Source organism: Bombina bombina, chromosome 5, assembly GCF_027579735.1.
Source record: "Bombina bombina isolate aBomBom1 chromosome 5, aBomBom1.pri, whole genome shotgun sequence".
In the NCBI taxonomy this organism is placed as follows: Eukaryota; Metazoa; Chordata; class Amphibia; order Anura; family Bombinatoridae; genus Bombina; species Bombina bombina.
Window position 1 is genome coordinate 1,032,317,932 of NC_069503.1, and position 22,500 is coordinate 1,032,340,431.

Below are 22,500 nucleotides of genomic sequence, written 5' to 3' on the forward strand. Positions count from 1 at the left end.
ACATTCTGGTGGTGTGTCCCATGCCTGCTAAACAGTGTATATTTCATTAACAAAATTACAATTTTAAAGGGTTTAAAATGTTTGCATTAAAATGAATCCTTTCTGATGCATATATAGAAAAAATGTCACTATGGAATACAAATTAAATACGCAGCTACTATTTTTTTCAGTTGGTGAGCGTCAGTTGCTGTCTTCACCAATACATGGAAACATTTGCAAGTATTTATGATCCATAGGAGGTTGATTTAAATCAGCCCTGTAGGGTATTGTTTAGAGCAGTGATATCATCCCTGTGTTTTCATCTTATAATATAGGATTATATGTGCTGAATATTTAGATGTTTGTAGTGCTTATTTTAACATTTATTATATTGAGGGTGTCACCTGTGTCATAGTGTGACATTTCTGCATATTGGCCTTATTTTTTAGTTTAATTAATTTAATTATCTGCCCTTCAAATATGTTTATGTGGCCACATGCTATTGAAACATTACATAGTGCTATTGCAGTTAACTTTACCATTCATTGAGAACAAATTATATTTTTTAATGTAGAGCTATTGTTTTTTTCAGATGTATTTATTTGAACTATGTTTCTTGTAATGTAGATTACAGAGGGCCCTGGTGCATCATTTTTTGGGCCCCTCAAAGGTATGATAGTAGTAAGAAATAGTAATAGTATACCTGCTGCTCTGTCTAACAATTTTGAGGATTGATAGATGCACCTGCAAGATGCACTATTTAAAGACTCCCCTAAAATAGGATTGTCCACATTCTGCTTATGTATAGATTGGCTGCTATGGGCCCCCCCAGCACTTAGGCCCTGGTGCCACCACACCTGCTGCACCAATGGTAGTGCCGCCCCTGGACATCCACAATATGGCTGATTTACTTTAATTCTTTTAATTTAAATAACAGTTCAGTAACAGCTAGCCTAACCTGTTATTCTACAGTTTCATGTGTACCCGACAAACAGGTTATAAAATCTAAAGATAAACCTTTGTTTTAAAAATTACTATAACATGTGTTGAATGTTTCAATTGTATATGTTAACCTGTTGTCTGCTGTTCAAAGAGAGGAAATAAAAGCATTCACTTGAATTACTTTTTCTAATGAAGTCAGTTCCATTGAGAAGATTGTATAATAGATTACCTTTGTTTATAAAGATAAAATCCAAAACCAGCGAAAATTAGAGCAAAGAAAGGCACCAGTATCGCAATAGCCACAGAACTGCTGTTTGTCCCATGTGTCTGATGTGTACCGTTATCTTCTGAAATATTAATTCCTGTTAGAATAAAAAATAGTATTTAAATGTTGCTAAACAAGAAAATATTGCAGTTTCCTTGTTAATATTACTGTTTTACATCCATCATATTACTATTTGCTCTCGGAAATGAACTCCTAACCATTGTTAGTGCAAGTCAACAGTGATGTTTCACACCTGCTACTACAGCTAGTTGCTTGGATGGATATACTAATGATTCAAAGTACTCTACAGTGAGTGTCCTAATTTAAACATGGCATTTTTAAACAAAAAAAAATATATATATATATATATATATCCCATGTATTTATTGTTGTTGATAGCCAAATGGAAACTTTATTACACCTTAACAATGCACCAAGACCAAAATGTTGCATACTAACTTTTTTCTGAAGAAATGAATAGTATTTGCAAGTTAAAATTAAAATGTCATGGTTCAATTAGAGCAGGCAATTTTAAGTCACTTTTACACTGACTTCTACTTTTAATAGCCTTCATTTAGTCTCTTGGTATCCTATGTTGAAAAGGGATTGTACATATGCTTGGCAGCAGCAATGCACTACAGATGGTGATTGGTGGCAGTTAGCTCCCAGTAGTGCATTACTGCTCTGAAGCTACTTTAACTATTGAAACTGTTTTTAACTATATGTTTAATCCTGATGCAGTGGTTTAACATGTAGTTATTTGTTAGCAACTGGACAATAATAAAATGCTCTAATACATTAGAGCATTTAATTTTTTAACCTTTATGTCCCTTTAAGTAGCTAAGCCATGCTTGTTTCTATAAACTGTGTAAATTAGCGCCTTGTAACTTTTATTACTCCACCCTAAAGAGCATTTCAGAGCCCTAGCCAACATTATCACAATTACTTACAATCATCCATTAAATATTACATTGTTTTCTTCCTATTCCAAACCAATAGACACTTTGTAAAGTGCCTTGTTGGAGTGTTAGTGGGGTTTTCAATGTCATTACATTCAATTAGAAAACACAGTTATTGTTTATTTTTTAGTAGCTTCATACCTCATTAACTCTTTTAACACTTTGCTTTGAGAAGAAACCTGTTGTGCTGATTTTAGCATGACCTCTTAAAAACCCATTTTAATTAGTTAGAGCACCATTTATTGGTTGTTCATACATTTTTTTAATGCCTACAACCATTATTAAACACAACGGATTAGTTTAATGACAAGTTAGAAATAAAACTTATACCACACTTTTATAGGAATACTAACAACAAAATTAAACTTTCATAATTCAGATAGAACACCATATTGTAAACAACTTTCAAATTCACTTCTCTTATCACAATATGGACAATCTTTTTATAAGCACACTTTCTGAGGCACAAGCTGAAACCAAGCATGTACAAAAATTCACAGTATCTTTGAACATGCATTTAGGCTCAGATTACAAGTGATGTGCTAACTGTTGCGCGCAAGCAATTTAATTTTTTTTTCAATGCTGTTTGCGCACATCGGAAGGAGCGCTTGTATTATAAGTTGAAAGTAAGTATGATCGCTAATGATGTCGTGAACATAAAAATTTGGGTTCGCGAACAGCGAATGCGAACTTTCACAACTGTTCACGAACGGGCAAACCGGGCGAACCACCATAGACTACAATAGGCAGGCGAACTTTAAAACCCACAGGGACTCTTTCTGGCCACAAATGTGATGGAAAATTTGTTTCAAGGGGACTAACACCTGGACTGTGGCATGCCAGAGGGGGATCCATGGCAAAACTCCCATGGAAAATTACATAGTTGATGCAGAGTCTGGTTTTAAGCCAAAAAGGGCTTAAATCACCTAACATTCCTAAATTGTTTGGAATAACGTGCTTTAAAACATCAGGTATGATGTTGTATCGATCAGGAAGTGTAAGGGTTACGCCCGCTTCACAGTGACAGACCAAACTCCCCCGTTTAAAGGGACATACTACACCAGAATTTTTATTGTTTTAAAAGATAGATAATCCCTTTATTACCCATTTCCCAGTTTTGCATAACTAACACATTTATAATAATATACTTTAAAACCTCTGTGATTATCTTGTATCTAAGCCTCTGCAATCTGCCCCTTTTTTCAGTTCTTTTGACAGACTTGCAGTCTAGCCAATCAGTGCCTGCTCCCAGATAACTTCACGTGCACGCGCACAGTGTTATCTATATGAAATACGTGAACTAACACCCTCTAGTGGTGAAAAACTGTTAAAATGCAATCTGAAAGAGGTGGGCTTCAAGGTATAAGAAATTAGCATATGAACCTCCTAGGTTAAGCTTTAAACTAAGAATACCAAGAGAACAAAGCAAAATTGGTGATAAAAGTAAAGTGGAAAATTGTTTAAAATTACATGCTCTATCTGAATCATGACAGTTTATTTTGACCTAGACTGTCCCTTTAACGCACCGCAAACAACCGCAAACAGTCCATTTGCACAACCGCAAACTCCCCATTTGCACAAGGTTGGATACCAAGCTAGCCATGTCCCGTTCCTTGTCCTCACTGATGTCATTGAAGGTCTCTTCCTCCACCCAGCCACGTACAACACCAAGGGTCCCCGAAAGGTGAAAAGAAGCCCCCTGGGACGCCTGATGTGTTTGGTCTTCCACCTCCTCAAAGCCACCTTCCTCCTTTGACTCCTCTTCTTCAGACTCCTCTCTCTGCATTGCCTCTCTCTGCGTTATTATAAGGTGTGTTAAGTAGTACTATTCCTATCAGTTTAATCCCTGTTACGTCCCCTTTCAGGGGACGTGTATATGGCATCGATTTTAGAAACCGGGAGATGGAAAAAGATGCTTGGTCGGTCCTCCTACTTCAAATTTGGAGCACTGTGCATGCAATCTAATGTGCCACCAGATAGGAGTGGTGTGTTAAGTAGTTCTATTCTTATCAGTTTAATCCCTGTTACGTCCCCTATCAGGGGACGTGTATATGGCATCGATTTTAGGAACCGGGAGATGGAAAAAGATTCTTGGTCGGTCCTCCTACTTCAAATTTGGGGCACTGCGCGTGCAATCTAATGTGCCACCAGATAGGAGTGGTGTGTTAAGTAGTTCTATTCTTATCAGTTTAATTCCTGTTATGTCCCCTATCAGGGGACGTGTATTTGGCATCGATTTTAGGAAACGGGAGATGGAAAAAGATGCTTGGTCAGTCCTCCTACTTCAAATTTGGGGCATTGCGCGTGCAATCTAATGTGCCACCAGATAGGAGTGGTGTGTTAAGTAGTACTATTCTTATCAGTGTAATCCCTGTTACATCCCCTATCAGTGTTGGGTTTTTTTAAATGTACACTACTGTTACACCAGATATGAGTTGCACTGGTGTGACACTGTGCCCTGGCAGGCAGGCACTGAAACGCACACGTGTGAAGGAAACTGACTGCTATTATTTCACAGTCAAAAAAATGTTTTTTTTTTTTAAATGTACACTACTGTTACACCAGATATGAGTTGCACTGGTGTGACACTGTGCCCTGGCAGGCAGGCACTGAAACGCACACGTGTGAAGAAAACTGACTGCTATTATTTCACAGTCAAAAAAGTGTTGTTTTTTTAAATGTACACTACTGTTACACCAGATATGAGTTGCACTGGGGTGACACTGTGCCTGGCAGGCACTGAAACGCACACATGTGAAGGAAACTGACTGCTATTATTTAACACAGTCAAAAAAGTGTTGTTTTTTTTAAATCTACACTACTGTTACACCAGATATGAGTTGCACTGGGGTGACACTGTGCCCTGGCAGGCACTGAAACACACACGTGTGAAGAAAACTGACTGCTATTATTTCACAGTCAAAAAAGTGTTGTTTTTTTTTTAAAATGTACACTACTGTTACACCAGATATGAGTTGCACTGGGGTGACACTGTGCCCTGGCAGGCACTGAAATGCACACGTGTGAAGGAAACTGACTGCTATTATTTAACACAGTCAAACAAGTGTTGTTTTTTTTTTTAAATGTACACTACTGTTACACCAGATATGAGTTGAACTGGGTTGACACTGTGCCCTGGCAGGCAGGCAGGCACTGAAACGCACACGTGTGAAGGAAACTGACTGCTATTATTTAACACAGTCAAAAAAGTGTTGTTTTTTTAAATTTACACTACTGTTACACCAGATATGAGTTGCACTGGGGTGACACTGTACCCTGGCAGACAGGCACTGAAACGCACACGTGTGAAGGAAACTGACTGCTATTATTTAACACAGTCAAAAAAGTGTTGTTTTTTTAAATCTACACTACTGTTACACCAGATATGAGTTGCACTGGAGTGACACTGTGCCCTGGCAGGCAGGCACTGAAACGCACACGTGTGAAGGAAACTGACTGCTATTATTTAACACAGTCAAAAAAGTGTTGTTTTTTTTTAAATCTACACTACTGTTACACCAGATATGAGTGGTGGCACTGGGCAAGTGGGCACACTATACGCTGTGAGCCTGACACACACGCTGGCAGGCAGGCAACTGCAATTAGCTTACACAGGAAAAAAAAAAGCAGACTGATGGCTTTTTGGGGTGCTGTCCTTACAGAAGAGATCAGATGAGTCCTTCAGGACTGTAGTGGACACTGAATACACTAGCCTAGCTATCGATTTCCCTATTAAATCAGCAGCAGCTACACTGTCCCTCCTCTCACTAAGAATGCAGCTCCCGAATGAATCTAAAATGGATGCTGTCCAGGAGGTAGGAGGGTCTGGGAGGGAGGGTCTGCTGCTGATTGGCTGGAATGTGTCTGCTGACTGTGAGGTACAGGGTCAAAGTATTACTCAATGATGATGAATAGGGGGCGGATCGAACATCGCATATGTTCGCCCGCCGCGGCGAACGCGAACATGCTATGTTCGCCGGGAACTATTTGCCGGTGAACTATTTGCGACATCACTAATGATTGCATGAGCACAGTTGAATATAACGTGCATCAGGATAGCGTGACCTCAGAGCTCGGGTTAACTGTCACACACAAAAAAAAGTGTCAAAAAACATATAAAAATGCATCTAAAAGTACAATTACACTCAAAATAACACTATCTAATAAAAATTAGATATGTATATATGTATTTACAGGCATATATACATATATATATATATATATATATATATATATATATAAAGATGTATTGTAGTATATGCACTCTCACCAACACACTACAACTTGCCAGGGTGCTGTAGCCAGGTATGTAGAAAACAAAAGTAGAAAGCACTCACTGGACTGTAGACAGCAATGTAAATCAAATTGAATTTATTGTGACGTTTCAGGACCAACAACGTCCCTTCCTCTGACAAACAGCTAGTGAAAAAACAAACATTTATAGACCCATAAAACACTCCCCTAGGTGAAGTGCCAATGAAAATGTGCCGTGTGCAAAACAAAAATGAGCCGTGTGCAAAACAGGCATTGATCCCTATAATTAGGGTTAAAACAATCATAACATGGTGAACAATATATTAAATGTGTAAATGTATATAGATATATATGTGACTCTATAAGTATAAAATGTGAGTATAACTCATAGCCCCCAAAATATGACCGATCTAATACAGGCTGAAATAAAATCTGTAGCGCACATATGGTGAAGACAAGAACAACAAAAGCCTGATAGGTGGGATCTTACATACCCCCATTCTATGATTGGCCAGACAGATTAGTCATCCATAACCACGCCTGTATCAACATTACAGGCCAGGTGTAACCATGGAGTGCATTGCGTAAAGAATGACAACAAATTATCTGATGGGCTAAAGAGACGCCGACAAGCACGTCACGCCATAACTCACAACAACTCGGGCGGTTGCCCTGGCAACCAATGTAAACAACTCTGTGTGCAATAGTGGCCGAATATCGCCGCGTCTGCTCAAACTCAATCACACATTACAGCAACGCCGTAACTCACAACCGCTCGGGCGGTTGCCCTGGCAACCAATGTCAACAACTCTGTGTGCAGTAGTGACCGAATATCGCCGCGCCTACCCAAACACAGTCAAACACTACCGCACCAGAGGTCCAACCACATTGCATACCCTATAGGAATAAGGCCATGACCAAGGATCCACAACCAAGCTGAAACATGCTGAAACATCGCCGTATCTACCTACCAATCAGATTGCTGCAATCCGCTACTCATCCGACTAAAAGGCTGCCATAGCAACCTGCATATACAAATCCAAACACGATCATGGCCTCACTCTGCACTATGTACAACAAGATATAAGAGATCTTAAGACTCCAACCTGGCCACAGCGCTAGAGGTACAAATATGTGGCTATAACAATCATAATATGAAGGTATCCACACCAATGAAAATACAAAATAGAGTTCTACAGCATAGATTAATCCTACACAGGTCCATCTACTATACACTAGCATGTGACCACAGACCTATTATAAGAGCTGCACAAACTGACAAACGCTAGGTAAATTGTCATAAGGAAATAAAAATAAAAATATATATTGATAGACCCTCCCTAACAGATGTCAAAATACCTAATGTACATAAAAAGGAACGTGCCACTATACTTTTAAGCACTTACCCAAAAGTGCTAACCCATAACTAACACCATCCGACAGATGTAAAGGGAACAACAAACCCCATCCCCAAGATAGCAGATATATAAACCGTCCAATAAAAAGGACAAGCACAATCTACAAAAAATAATAATAAAAAATAAAAAATGTAATAATAGAAATATACATGGAATGAAAGTGTGACCCCATAAGGGATACTCAAAAATGAGGCTACCCAAATTGGCGGTTCATAGTTGAGACGTGAACCCACTATACAGATAATTTCAAAGTTTAGACTGTATAGTTCCCCCTAGGGAAGCTATATATGTCATAAATTAACAGCCACCAAATCCTAAAGATGACAAAAACATATTCACATTCCTAATGTGGCAAAAGCCACACTATCAGACAGCAGCCACATGTGGTAACCAAATCCCATACTAGTAAAGACACCTCACCGTCCTACAGCGATGTATTGCCAGGACCGTAACACATGTATAGGGGGCATATCAGACAAAATAAAGAATCATAGTGTGTGTGACAAGTGTAGTAACATATAACTATCATAAAAACAGGTTAAAAACATAACACACCTCATATATATACATGTTGAAAGCTAAATTGATAAAAAACTGATGATAATGGAAGAATATGGAAGAAAATATACATGTTCAAGACTTAATTACTGAAAAATAGAGAACATGAGACCCTATTTCGGGTCTAGTAATGCAACGACAAAAGTCTAAAATAAACCAAATTAAACTAAATAAGTATAACTCAAAAATGAGAAGTGAACTCTCATTCCTTCAACACAATTTAGTGCTGAGTCATAGACACAGGATCAATGGATCAATGGACTCTCATAGGACATAGTCCATATAGAAAGTTCTGCCATCCCGTCTGGATGTTAAGGCCTCTCGGGGCCAGTGTGCATAGTTCATGAATCGAACGTGCTTCTTATTTGAGCAAGATCTTGGCTCTGTTTCCTCCTCTTCTTAAGACTGGCACTTGGTCAATGATTCTAAAGCGCAAGTCACTCACAGTATGTCCTGCTTCCAGGAAGTGGCGAGCCACCGGATGTTCTGCCTTTCCAGAGTGTATTGCCGATCTGATGCTGGAACGGTGATTCGCCATTCTCACTCTGGCATCGTCAGTTGTCTTGCCGGTATAGAATTTCCCGCAGGGGCAATTAAGTAGATATATGATAAACTGGGTTGTGCATGTCAGAAAATATTTAATCTGATATCTTTTGCGACGATCAGGGTGTTGAAATGTCGTGCCAGTGTGCATGCTGTTACAGGTTACACAACTAATGCATTTATAGCATCCCACTTTTTTCTTCAACCAAGTTTGTTTGTCATTTTTTTAAGCGATATCAGTCTTCACTAGCATATCTCTCAAACTCTTGCCTCTACGATATGCCAATCTTGGTGCCGACCATTCAGCAAATGGCAATGTAGGATTGCTCTGGAGTATTTTCCATTCCTCCTTCACTGCTTGGTCAATCTGATATTGGTCTGGATTATATGTTGTCACAAATGTGAGTTGGGGATTGGTTATGGTATTTTGGATTTGTTGTTCATCTTGAGATAAGAAAGCCAATTCCAATTGATTCTCTAGATTCTTCTTGTTGTAACCTCGTTGGAGGAATCTTTGTGTCATTTCTGACATCTGTGTCTGCATCAGATCCTCGTCGAGGATCTCGACGAGGATCTGATGCAGACACAGATGTCAGAAATGACACAAAGATTCCTCTAACGAGGTTACAACAAGAAGAATCTAGAGAATCAATTGGAATTGGCTTTCTTATCTCAAGATGAACAACAAATCCAAAATACCATAACCAATCCCCAACTCACAACATATAATCCAGACCAATATCAGATTGCCCAAGCAGTGAAGGAGGAATGGAAAATACTCCAGAGCGATCCTACATTGCCATTTGCTGAATGGTCGGCACCAAGATTGGCATATCGTAGAGGCAAGAGTTTGAGAGATATGCTAGTGAAGACTGATATCGCTTCAAAAAATGACAAACAAACTTGGTTGAAGAAAAAAGTGGGATGCTATAAATGCATTAGTTGTGTAACCTGTAACAGCATACACATTGGCACGACATTTCAACACCCTGATCATCGCAAAAGATATCAGATTAAATATTTTCTGACGTGCACAACCCAGTTTATCATATATCTACTTAATTGCCCCTGCGGGAAATTCTATACCGGCAAGACAACTGACGATGCCAGAGTGAGAATGGCGAATCACCGTTCCAGCATCAGATCAGCAATACACTCTGGAAAGGCAGAACATCCGGTGGCTCGCTACTTCCTGGAAGCAGGACATACTGTGAGTGACTGTCGCTTTAGAATCATTGACCACGTGCCAGTCTTAAGAAGAGGAGGAAACAGAGCCAAGATCTTGCTCAAAAAAGAAGCATGTTGGATTCATGAACTATGCACACTGGCCCCGAGAGGCCTTAACATCCAGACGGGATGGCAGAACTTTCTATAAGGACTATGTCCTATGAGAGTCCATTGATCCATTGATCCTGTGTCTATGATTCAGCACTAAATTGTGTTGAAGGAATGAGAGTTCACTTCTCATTCTTGAGTTATACTTATTTAGTTTAATTTGGTTTATTTTAGTCTTTTGTTGTTGCATAACTAGACCCGAAATAGGGTCTCATGTTCTCTATTTTTCAGTAATTAAGTCTTGAACATGTATATTTTCTTCCATATTCTTCCATTATCATCAGTTTTTTATCAATTTAGCTTTCAACATGTATATATATGAGGTGTGTTATGTTTTTAACCTGTTTTTATGATAGTTATATGTTACTACACTTGTCACACACACTATGATTCTTTATTATGTCTGATATGCCCCCTATACATGTGTTACGGTTCTGGCAATACATCGCTGTAGGACGGTGAGGTGTCTTTACTAGTATGGGATTTGGTTACCACATGTGGCTGCTGTCTGATAGTGTGGCTTTTGCCACATTAGGAATGTGAACATGTTTTTGTCATCTTTAGGATTTGGTGGCTGTTAATTTATGACATATATAGCTTCCCTAGGGGGAACTATATGGTCTAAACTTTGGAATTATCTGTATAGTGGGTTCACGTCTCAACTATGAACCGCCAATTTGGGTAGGCTCATGTTTGAGTATCCCTTATGGGGTCACACTTTCATTCCATGTATATTTCTATTATTACATTTTTTATTTTTTATTATTATTTTTTGTAGATTGTGCTTGTCTTTTTTATTGGACGGATTATATATCTGCTATCTTGGGGATGGGGTTTGTTGTTCCCTTTACATCTGTCGGATGGTGTTAGTTATGGGTTAGCACTTTTGGGTAAGTGCTTATAAGTATAGTGGCACGTTCCTTTTTATGTACATTAGGTATTTTGAAATCTGTTAGGGAGGGTCTATCAATATATATTTTTATTTTTATTTCCTTATGACAATTTACCTAGCGTTTGTCAGTTTGTGCAGCTCTTATAATAGGTCTGTGGTCACATGCTAGTGTATAGTAGATGGACCTGTGAAGGATTAATCTATGCTGTAGAACTCTATTTTGTATTTTCATTGGTGTGGATACCTTCATATTATGATTGTTATAGCCACATATTTGTACCTCTAGCGCTGTGGCCAGGTTGGAGTCTTAAGATCTCTTATATCTTGTTGTACATAGTGCAGAGTGAGGCCATGATGGTGTTTTGATTTGTATATGCAGGTTGCTATGGCAGCCTTTTAGTCGGATGAGTAGCGGATTGCAGCAATCTGATTGGTAGGTAGATACGGCGATGTTTCAGCATGTTTCTTCTTGGTTGTGGATCCTTGGTCATGGCCTTATTCCTATAGGGTATGCAATGTGGTTAGACCTCGGGTGCGGTAGTGTTTGACTGTGTTTGGGTAGGCACGGCGATATTCAGTAACTACTGCACACAGTGTTGTTGACATTGGTTGACAGGGCAACCGCCCGAGCGGTTGTGAGTTACGGCGTTGCTGTAATGTGTGACTGAGTTTGAGCAGACGCGGCGATATTCGGCCACTATTGCACACGGAGTTGTTTACATTGGTTTCCAGGGCAACCGCCCGAGTTGTTGTTGTGAGTTATGGCGTGACGTGCTTGTCGGCGTCTCTTTAGCCCATCAGATCATTTGTTGTCATTCTTTACGCAATGCACTCCATGGTTACACCTGGCCTGTAATGTTGATACAGGCGTGGTTATGGATGACTAATCTGTCTGGCCAATCATAGAATGGGGGTATGTAAGATCCCACCTATCAGGCTTTTGTTGTTCTTGTCTTCACCATATGTGCGCTACGGATTTTATTTCAGCCTGTATTAGATCAGTCATATTTTGGGGGCTATCAGTTATACTCACATTTTATACTTATAGAGTCACATATATATCTATATACATTTACACATTTAATATATTGTTCACCATGTTATGATTGTTTTAACCCTAATTATAGGGATCTATGCCTGTTTTGCACACGGCTCATTTTTGTTTTACACACAGCACATTTTCATTGGCAGTTCACCTAGGGGAGTGTTTTATGGGTCTATAAATGTTTGTTTTTTCACTAGCTGTTTGTCAGAGGAAGGGACGTTGTTGGACCCAAAACGTCACAATAAATTCAATTTGATTTACATTGCTGTCTACAGTCCAGTGAGTGCTTTCTACTTTTGTTATATATATATATATATATATATATATATATATATATATATATATATATATATATATATATATATATATATATATTTATATATATATATATATATATATATATATATATATATATATATATGAATGTAGTTGAAAAAGCGCACTCCCACTCACTCATAAGACAGGTACCAGGGTGCAAAAGATTTTTAGCAAACACAGTCCTGCAATTGCACTCTCTGGATTTAAATCACAGCAAACTTTATTGTGAACTTTTTCGGAGTACTCACTCCTTCCTCTTTTTAAATTTAAATCCAGAGAGGGCAATTGCTGGACTGTGTTTATATATATACATTGAAGCCCCTTACAATCAAGTAGATTAAAACATGAAAAAACATATTTATGCATTACTCAGATTTAATTTTAAAAAATCCACTTTTCTTGCTCCATTGACTTGTATGAGGGAATACGTTAGCGCGGTTATGCTATTCGAAGTTCAGCTTTTTGCGCACGTCAGGTTAGAACGAGAGTGAAAACCTTTCAGTTTCAACTTGTAATATCAGCTCTACCTGATGCACGTAAAAAGCTTACTTCTAGCTGAGTTAGTGTGAGAGAAGGAGCGTTAAATAGCTCTCCACTCGTAATCTAGCTCTTAGTAAATATCTGGTACTGTCAAGTGATGCAAGGGGACAGTAACTAAAATTAACTTTAAAATTTGTAAGAAAAAAAACATATGAAATTGGGACTTAAGTTAAATAACAACATTTGAATTTTGATTTTTAATTGCAATTATTTGAAACTATTATATTTTATTCATACAACAATCACATAATTCAAGTAGACGTTTTGGCTTCACACAGGAGCCTTTTTCAAGACAATCTTGTTTGGCGTGTTCAAATCGCCATTTCCCAAACAAACAAACAAGATTGTCTTGAAAAAGGCTCATGTGTCGAGCTGAAACGTCAACTTGAATTATATGATTGTTGCATGAATAAAATCATAAAAATTATCAAGACCTGTGAGTGCCCTCTGTATCGAATGGATGTGTATGAAAATTATCTGAGGAGACACCCAGGTGAAATAGAATAACCAGTAAGGTTTTACAGTATCTCACAAAAGTGAGTACACCCCTCTCATTTTTGTAAATATTTTATTATATCTTTTCATGTGACAACGCTGAAGAAATTACACTTTGCTACAATGTAAAGTATTGAATATACAGTCTGTTTAACAGTGTAAATTTGCTTTCCCCTCAAAATACCTCAACACACAGCCATTAATGTCTTAAACATTAGCAACAAAAGTGAGTACACCCCTAAGTGGAAATGTCCAAATTGGGCCCAATTAGCCATTTTCCCTCCCCAGTGTCATGTGACTCATTAGTGTTACAAGGTCTCAGGTGGGAATGGGGAGCAGGTGTGTTAAATTTGGTGTTATTGCTCTCACACTGAAAGTCACTGAAAGTTCAACATGGCACCTCATGGCAAAGAACTCTCTGAGGATCTGAAAAAAACAATTGTTGCTCTACATAAAGATGGTTTAGGCTATAAGAAGATCGCCAAGTCCCTGAAACTGAGCTGCAGCATGGGGGACAAGACCATACAGCAGTTTAACTGGACAGGTTCCATTAAGAACAGGCCTCACCATGGTCAACCAAAGAAGTTCAGTGCACATGCTCAGCATCATATCCAGAGGTTGTCTTTGGGAAGTAGACGTATGAGTGCTTCCAGCATTGCTGCAAAGGTCAAAGGGGTGGGGGTCTGCCTGTCAGTGCTCAGACCATACGCCGCACCAAATTGGTCTCTATGGCTGTCACTCCAGAAGGAATCTTCTTCTAAAGATGATGCACAAGAAAGCCTGCAAACAGTTTGCTGAAGAAAAGCAGACTAATGACATGGATTGCTGGAACCATGTCCTGTGGTCCGATGAGACCAAGATTAACTTCTTTGGTTAAGATGGTGTCAAGCGTGTGTGGCGGCAATGAGGTGAGGAGTACAAATACAAGTGTGTCTTGCCTACAGTCAAGCATGATGGTGGGAGTGTCATGGTCTGGGCCTGCATGCATGCTGCTGGCACTGGGGAGCTACAATTCATTAAGGGAACCATGAATGCCAACATGTACTGTGATATACTGAAGCAGAGCATGATCCCCTCCCTTCGGAGACTGGGCCGGCAATATTCCAACATGATAATGACCCAAACACACCTCCAAGATGAACACTACCTTGCTAAAGAAGCTGAGGGTAAAGGTGATGGACTGGCCAAACATGTCTCCAGACCTAAACCCTATTAAGCATCTGTGGGGCATCCTCAAACAGAAGGGGAGCGCAAGGTCTCTAACATCCACAAGCTCTGTGATGTCGTCATGGAGGAGTGGAACCTGTAAAGCTCTGGTGAACTCCATGCCCAAGAGGGTTAAGGCAGTGCTGGAAAATAATGCTGGCCACACAAAATGTTGACACTTTAGGCACAATTTGGACAATTCCACTTAGGGGTGTACTCATTTTTGTTGCCAACGGTTTAGACATTAATGGCTGTGTGTTGAGGTATTTTAAGAGGACAGCAAATTTACACTGTTCTACAGGCTGTACATTCACTACTTTACATTGTAGCGAAGGGTCATTTCTTCTTGTAGGAAGATCAGCCTGGCAGGGGCATTTATTATGGGTTGTAAGGGAGACAAATGGCAGCTAGGGAGGCTAAAGATGGATGGAGTTGCAATAGTCAACGTGGGAAATGATGAGAGAGTGGATTAAATTCTTAGTTGTATCTTGTGTGAGGAAGTGGTAAATTTTAGAGATGTTTTAAGGTGGAAGCGGAAGGGATTGTACAAAGACTGGATGTGGGGAATGAAAGAGAGATCTGAGTTGTGTGACTCCAAGACATCAGACATGCAGGGTTAGGGTAATGATGTTATTATAAACAGTTAGAAAAGGTTAGGGTTTAGGGACTTTGGAAGGTGAGGTAAATTAGAAACTCAGTTTTGGAGAGATTTATCTTAAGGTAGTGAGAAAACATCCAGGATTAAATATTAGAAAGACAGTTAGTGACCTGAGTTAGAAAGAAAGGGGATAGGTCTGGTGCAGAGAGGTAGATTTGGGTATCATCAGCATACAAAAAATATTGAAACCTGATGGACTTTATTAAGGAACTTAAGGATGATGAATAAATTGAGAAGAGAAGGGGACTGAGGAGCATTGTGGTACCCCAACAGAAAGTGGTAAAGTGTCAGAGGATGTGCCAGAGGATGTGCCAGAGAAGGTTACACTAAAAGGCCACTTTTCTCTGCTAATTTTTCTCAATCTCTCTGCAGCTTTATTTACTATTGACAACCCTATCTTGCTCTGAACACTCCAATCCTTAGGGATCTGGAGCAAGATATGGTTGTCAATAGTGAAAAAGGCTGCAGAGAGATCGAGAAAAATTAGCAGAGAAAAATGGCCTTTTGATTTTGCTGTAATTAGGTCATTAGTAACCTTAATGATTGCTATTTCTATGGAGTGTTGACAGTATAATCCAGAATGCAATGGATCAAGGAGGGAGTTTAATGTGAGGAAATGTAATAATCATGTATATGCAAGCCTTTCCAGAAGTTTTGAGGCATGGGGGAGAAGGGAACTAGGGGAGTAGTTGAATGGAAATGAAAGATCGAGAGAAGACATTTTGAGGATAGGTGTGATTAGTGCATGTTTAAGGGATGAGGGAAATATACCAGTGCTGAGAAAAAGAATCAAAATATGTGGAGGATTGTAGTAAGAGTAGGAGAGAGGGAGGGCTGTAGTTATGAGGGGATGGGATGAAGGGGACAGGTAGTGAGGTGAGAGGAAGATATAAGGACAAACATTTCTTCCTCATTAGCACGGACAAAAGAGCTGAATCTGTGGCTATGTGACTTGCATTGAAAACACTGATAGGTATATGAGAATTAAGTTGATTAAAGGGAAACCATTTCATTCAGTTACTATTCAATTATTCAAGCTACTCTAACACTTAAGCAATCTCAATTATGACAATGTTATTCACACTTATAGTTGTGAAAAAAAAATATTTGTGATATGCCAATAGCTGAGGATAGCAGCATTCGTATTCAAATAATTGCGAATATATAGTTTTAAAAGTGCAAAATATTTTTCTCTTGATTTTTTTTCTGCAATTTAAATTACGCCTGGAACATTTCAGAAATATTAATTATTTATTTTGCTGGTATTATTATACCATTATAAAAATAATAATAATAATAAAAATAATAATAATATTAAAAAAATAACTATACTTATTTATGTAATATGTTACTTTTAAGAGAAGAGCAAACATCACTGTGCACTATATGTTAATATAAAAAAAACACGCTAATAACATAACATTAAAACATGCTTATATTTTAAATAAGTATTGATTAACAAAGTCATCTAAAATAAGCTTAACGCAGCACAACTTAAACCTTACTTTGATGGTATGCATTATATGACCCAAGAGAAAAATAGATTCAAACAATTTATAGTTTAATATTTTCTCTTTTTAATGAAATGACAATTTCCTTACTTTATTTGCTCAGAAGTTCACAAGGGAGCACAGTATTTTTATTGTTTTGGTGAATAATTAGATTGTAAATATTAAGCCCCTGTTTATAGTAAATCTATAAAAATAAACAGGTGTTTTTTCTTTACTACGGGCTTGCTTTCTCTCAGTAACACTGACACAAATTGGCAAACATGAATTATTTATTATATGAAGGGATTATGCTGTGAGTTTATCTCTAGCATATTGCTGGTCTAAAAATACTGTTTACCAGTCAGGTACACTACAACTGGACCTCATAGGCAATTGGACATTTGGTAAATCAATCATTATGCAATATTTCTGAAAAATTATAAATCATACAATCAATATATTTAAAGTAGATAGATATATAGATAGATTGAGCAACAGATATATACTGTAGATAGACAGACAGACATACAGACAGACAGACAGACAGACAGACAGATAGATAGATAGATAGATAGACAGACAGACCAACACAGAGACCAACAGATAGATACAACAGATAGATAGACAGATAGATGATAGATAGATAGATAGATAGATAGATAGATAGATAGATAGACATATAAGTTTCAATAAATTGGCTTAATTTCTCAGATGTGTGGGCTTCAATTACATTGACATACCACAGAAAAACAGAAGCCTGAATCATCGTATGTGGATAAAAAGTTTTTTTTTTATTGCAAACAAACAGGATGGAATGGAATACATTTTTAAAAAAATCCTAAATATGCTAAATCAGAAAAATGTTGGCAAAGAATTTTAATATGATCTTTATGATGAGTGAAAACAGTGAAAAGAATAAAAACTAACATTGGAAAAATGAATAAGAACATTGATTTAATGGATTGGGATTTCTTCAAATCTGAACCCAGGATTGCCAGCACTAGGAGGCATTTAAATATGCATTTCTATTGAACACTTACCTATACTTCTAAGTCCAAACTGTCCATTTACTTTTCCATTTATTGATCCTTGAAAAACATAGGTAGCACCATCAGGTTCAGCTGATACCTTTAAATAAGGAAACAAAAATATGACATATTAGAGATTTGTAATGTTTTGCATAGCACACTTCAATAATGGCCTCTATTTTAGCTGTCCAAATAGTGGTTAGAATGTGGCATGCATCTTACTAAACTATTTTTTCTGCTCTCAGACTATAGCACCATTTTTCTATTTCTTTTTTCATATTTGATCAGAATCCATAGAGAGAATTTGGGAAAAATAATGTAGCTTGAGAATTTATGGGTAGTAAAGGCAGCCATTTATAACAGAACCATAAGTATAGTCACAGAGAATTGGTTATTTTCTAAATTCAAGCTGGTCGTAAAGTTATTCAATAAAGCCTACCTGCATATCCAACTTCATACCATTTTTTTTTTTACAAAAAGGATAGCTAATTGTTATTAAAATTATAGTAAATTAACAATCACTTGCTATGAAATACAGATTGACTTGTTAAAAGTTGTCTGATATACAGCTTAAGTTGGAGATTGCAAGTCGCATACTCTCCACCTGTGGTCTTGCTATAATTAGGACTTATTTACCCAAAACATGACTCAACTGTAAAAAAAAATAATAATAATTTAACATATTTGTCAACCATTCTTTAGGGAAATTTACATGGAGATATGTTTAAACACAGATACAATTGCAAAAGTACATTCTTGATTTATTTTAACATGTACTCATATTTTTTAAATAACCATATATTTTAATTATACTTCATTGTTTTAGTTATAATTTTATAACAAATGGCAAAGTTGGATAATAAAGTTGTTTTGTAACCAACTTTGTAATGTTTGAAAGTGCAACATTTAGTTAACAGCATTGTTTGTTATTACCTGTTTTTCTTTTGTGGTTCTTTTTAGTATCATGTATTGGAAGTTATGTAGGTGAAGACAATGCTGTAAAAGTCGTAATTCAATAATGAAAACTAGTTCTCAGCTAAAGTTATTTTTACAATCTTTTAAAACTCAGAATTTAAACTTATTATTAAGGCTAACAAAGACACTAACGGCTAGATTTAGAGTTCTGCGGCCAAAGGGGTGCGTTAGCTACGCATGCTTTTTTCCCCCCGCACCTTTTAAATACCGCTGGTATTTAGAGTTCACAGAATGGCTGCGTTAGGCTCCAAAAAAGGGAGCGTAGAGCATATTTACCGCCACTGCAACTCTAAATACCAGCGTTGCTTACGGACGCGACCAGCTTCAAAAACGTGCTCGTGCACGATTCCCCCATAGAAAACAATGGGGCAGTTTGAGCTGAAAAAAAACCTAACACCTGCAAAAAAGCAGCGTTCAGCTCCTAACGCAGCCCCATTGTTTACTATGGGGAAACACTTCATATATCTGCACCTAACACCCTAACATGTACCCCGAGTCTAAACACCCCTAACCTTACATTTATTAATCCCTAATCTGCCACCCCCGCTATCGCTGACACCTGCATATTTTTTTAACCCCTAATCTGCCGCTCCATATACCGCCGCAACCTACATTATACCTATGTACCCCTAATCTGCTGCCCCTAACACCGCCGACCCCTATATTATATTTATTAACCCCTAATCTGCCCCCCACAACGTCACCGCCAGCTACCTACAATAATTAACCCCTAATCTGCCGATCGGATCTCGCCGCTAGTCTAATAAATGGATTAACCCCTAAAGCTAAGTCTAACTCTAACACTAACACCCCCCTAAGTTAAATATAATTTAAATCTAACGAAATAACCCCTTATCTGCCCTCCCTAACATCGCCGACACCTAACTTCAAACATTAACCCCTAATCTGCCGACCGGAACTCACCGCTATTCTAATACATTTTTTAACCCCTAAAGCTAAGTCTAACCCTAACACTAACACCCCCCTAAGTTAAATATAATTTAAATCTAACTAAATAAATTAACTCTTATTATATAAATTATTCCTCTTTAAAGCTAAATACTTACCTGTAAAATAAACCCTAATATAGCTACAATATAAATTATAATTATATTGTAGCTATTTTAGGATTAATATTTATTTTACAGGCAACTTTGTAATTATTTTAAACAGGTACAATAGCTATTAAATAGTTAATAACTATTTAATAGCTAAAATAGTTAAAATAATTACAAAATTACCTGTAAAATAAATCCTAACATAAGTTACAATTAAACCTAACACTACACTATCAATAAATAAATTAAATAAAATACCTACAATTATCTACAATTAAACCTAACACTACACTATCAATAAATTAATTAAATGCAATACCTACAAATAACTACAATTAAATAAAGTAACTAAAGTACAAAAAATAAAAAAGAACTAAGTTACAAAAAAATATTTACAAACATTGGAAAAATATTACAACAATTTTAAACTAATTACACCTACTCTAAGCCCCCTAATAAAATAACAAAGACCCCCAAAATAAAAAAATGCCCTACCCTATTCTAAATTAAAAAAGTTCAAAGCTCTTTTACCTTACCAGCCCTGAAAAGGGCCATTTGCGGGGCATGCCCCAAAGAATTCAGCTCTTTTGCCTTTAAAAAAAAACATACAATACCCCCCCCAACATTACAACCCACCACCCACATACCCCTAATCTAACCCAAACCCCCCTTAAATAAACCTAACACTAAGCCCCTGAAGATCTTCCTACCTTATCTTCACCATGCCAGGTTCACCGATCCGTCTTCGGAAGTCTTGATCCAAGCCTCCGAAGTGTTGATCCAAGCCCAAGCGGGGGCTGAAGAGTGACGTCCATCCTCCGGCTGAAGTCTTGATCCAAGCAGGCAGAAGAGGACATCCGGACCGGCAAACATCTTCTTCCAAGCCGCATCTTCTATGTTCTTCAATCCGATGACAACCGGCTGATCTTCAAGACCTCCAGCGCGGATCCATCCATCTTCACCGACAACTTCCCGACGAATGACGGTTCCTTTAAGGGATGTCATCCAAGATGGCGTCCCTCGAATTCCGATTGGCTGATAAGATTCTATCAGCCAATCGGAATTAAGGTAGGAAAATTCTGATTGGCTGATGGAATCAGCCAATCAGATTCAAGTTCAATCCGATTGGCTGATCCAATCAGCCAATCAGATTGAGCTCGCATTCTATTGGCTGATCGGAACAGCCAATAGAATGCGAGCTCAATCTGATTGGCTGATCTGATCAGCCAATCGGATTGAACTTGAATCTTATTTTTCCTACCTTAATTCGGATTGGCTGATAGAATCCTATCAGCCAATCGGAATTCGAGGGACGCCATCTTGGATGACGTCCCTTAAAAGAACCGTCATTCGTCGGGAAGTCGTCGGTGAAGATGGATGGATCCGCGCTGGAGGTCTTGAAGATCAGCCGGTCGTCATCGGATTGAAGAACATAGAAGATGCGGCTTGGAAGAAGATGTTTGCCGGTCCGGATGTCCTCTTCTGCCCGCTTGGATCAAGACTTCAGCCGGAGGATGGACGTCACTCTTCAGCCCCCACTTGGGCTTGGATCAACACTTCGGAGGCTTGGATCAAGACTTCCGAGGACGGATCGGTGAACCTGGCATGGTGAAGATAAGTTAGGAAGATCTTCAGGGGCTTAGTGTTAGGTTTATTTAAGGGGGGTTTGGGTTAGATTAGGGGTATGTGGGTGGTGGGTTGTAATGTTGGGGGGTATTGTATGTTTTTTTTTACAGGCAAAAGAGCTGAATTCTTTGGGGCATGCCCCACAAATGGCCCTTTTCAGGGCTGGTAAGGTAAAAGAGCTTTGAACTTTTTTAATTTAGAATAGGGTAGGGCATTTTTTTATTTTGGGAGTCTTTGTTATTTTATTAGGGGGCTTAGAGTTGGTGTAATTAGTTTAAAATTGTTGTAATATTTTTCTAATGTTTGTAAATATTTTTTTATTTTTTGTAACTTAGTTCTTTTTTATTTTTTGTACTTTAGTTAGTTTATTTAATTGTAGTTATTTGTAGGTATTGCATTTAATTAATTTATTGATAGTGTAGTGTTAGGTTTAATTGTAGATAATTGTAGGTAGTTTATTTAATTTATTTATTGATAGTGTAGTGTTAGGTTTAATTGTAACTTAGGTTAGGATTTATTTTACAGGTAATTTTGTAATTATTTTAACTATTTTAGCTATTAAATAGTTATTAACTATTTAATTGCTATTGTACCTGATTAAAATAAATACAAAGTTGCCTGTAAAATAAATATTAATCCTAAAATAGCTACAATATAATTATTATTTATATTGTAGCTATATTAGGGTTTATTTTACAGGTAAGTACTTAGCTTTAAATAGGAATAATTTATATAATAAGAGTTAATTTATTTCGTTAGATTTAAATTATATTTAACTTAGGGGGGTGTTAGTGTTAGGGTTAGACTTAGCTTTAGGGGTTAAAAAATTTATTAGAATAGCGGTGAGCTCCGGTCGGCAGATTAAGGGTTAATGTTTGAAGTTAGGTGTCGGCGATGTTAGGGAGGGCAGATAAGG

At 37.7% G+C, this 22,500-nt stretch overlaps 1 protein-coding gene across 1 annotated transcript in view; it reads right to left on the minus strand.

Annotated features, from left to right (window-relative positions):
* The window catches only part of CSMD3 (CUB and Sushi multiple domains 3), a 1,747,434-nt gene that overhangs the window by 855 nt on the left and 1,724,079 nt on the right, over positions 1 to 22,500 (minus strand). The window contains 2 exon segments of the mRNA XM_053715303.1: positions 1,151 to 1,283; positions 17,944 to 18,025. Of these exon segments, the coding sequence (XP_053571278.1) occupies positions 1,151 to 1,283; positions 17,944 to 18,025 (215 nt within the window).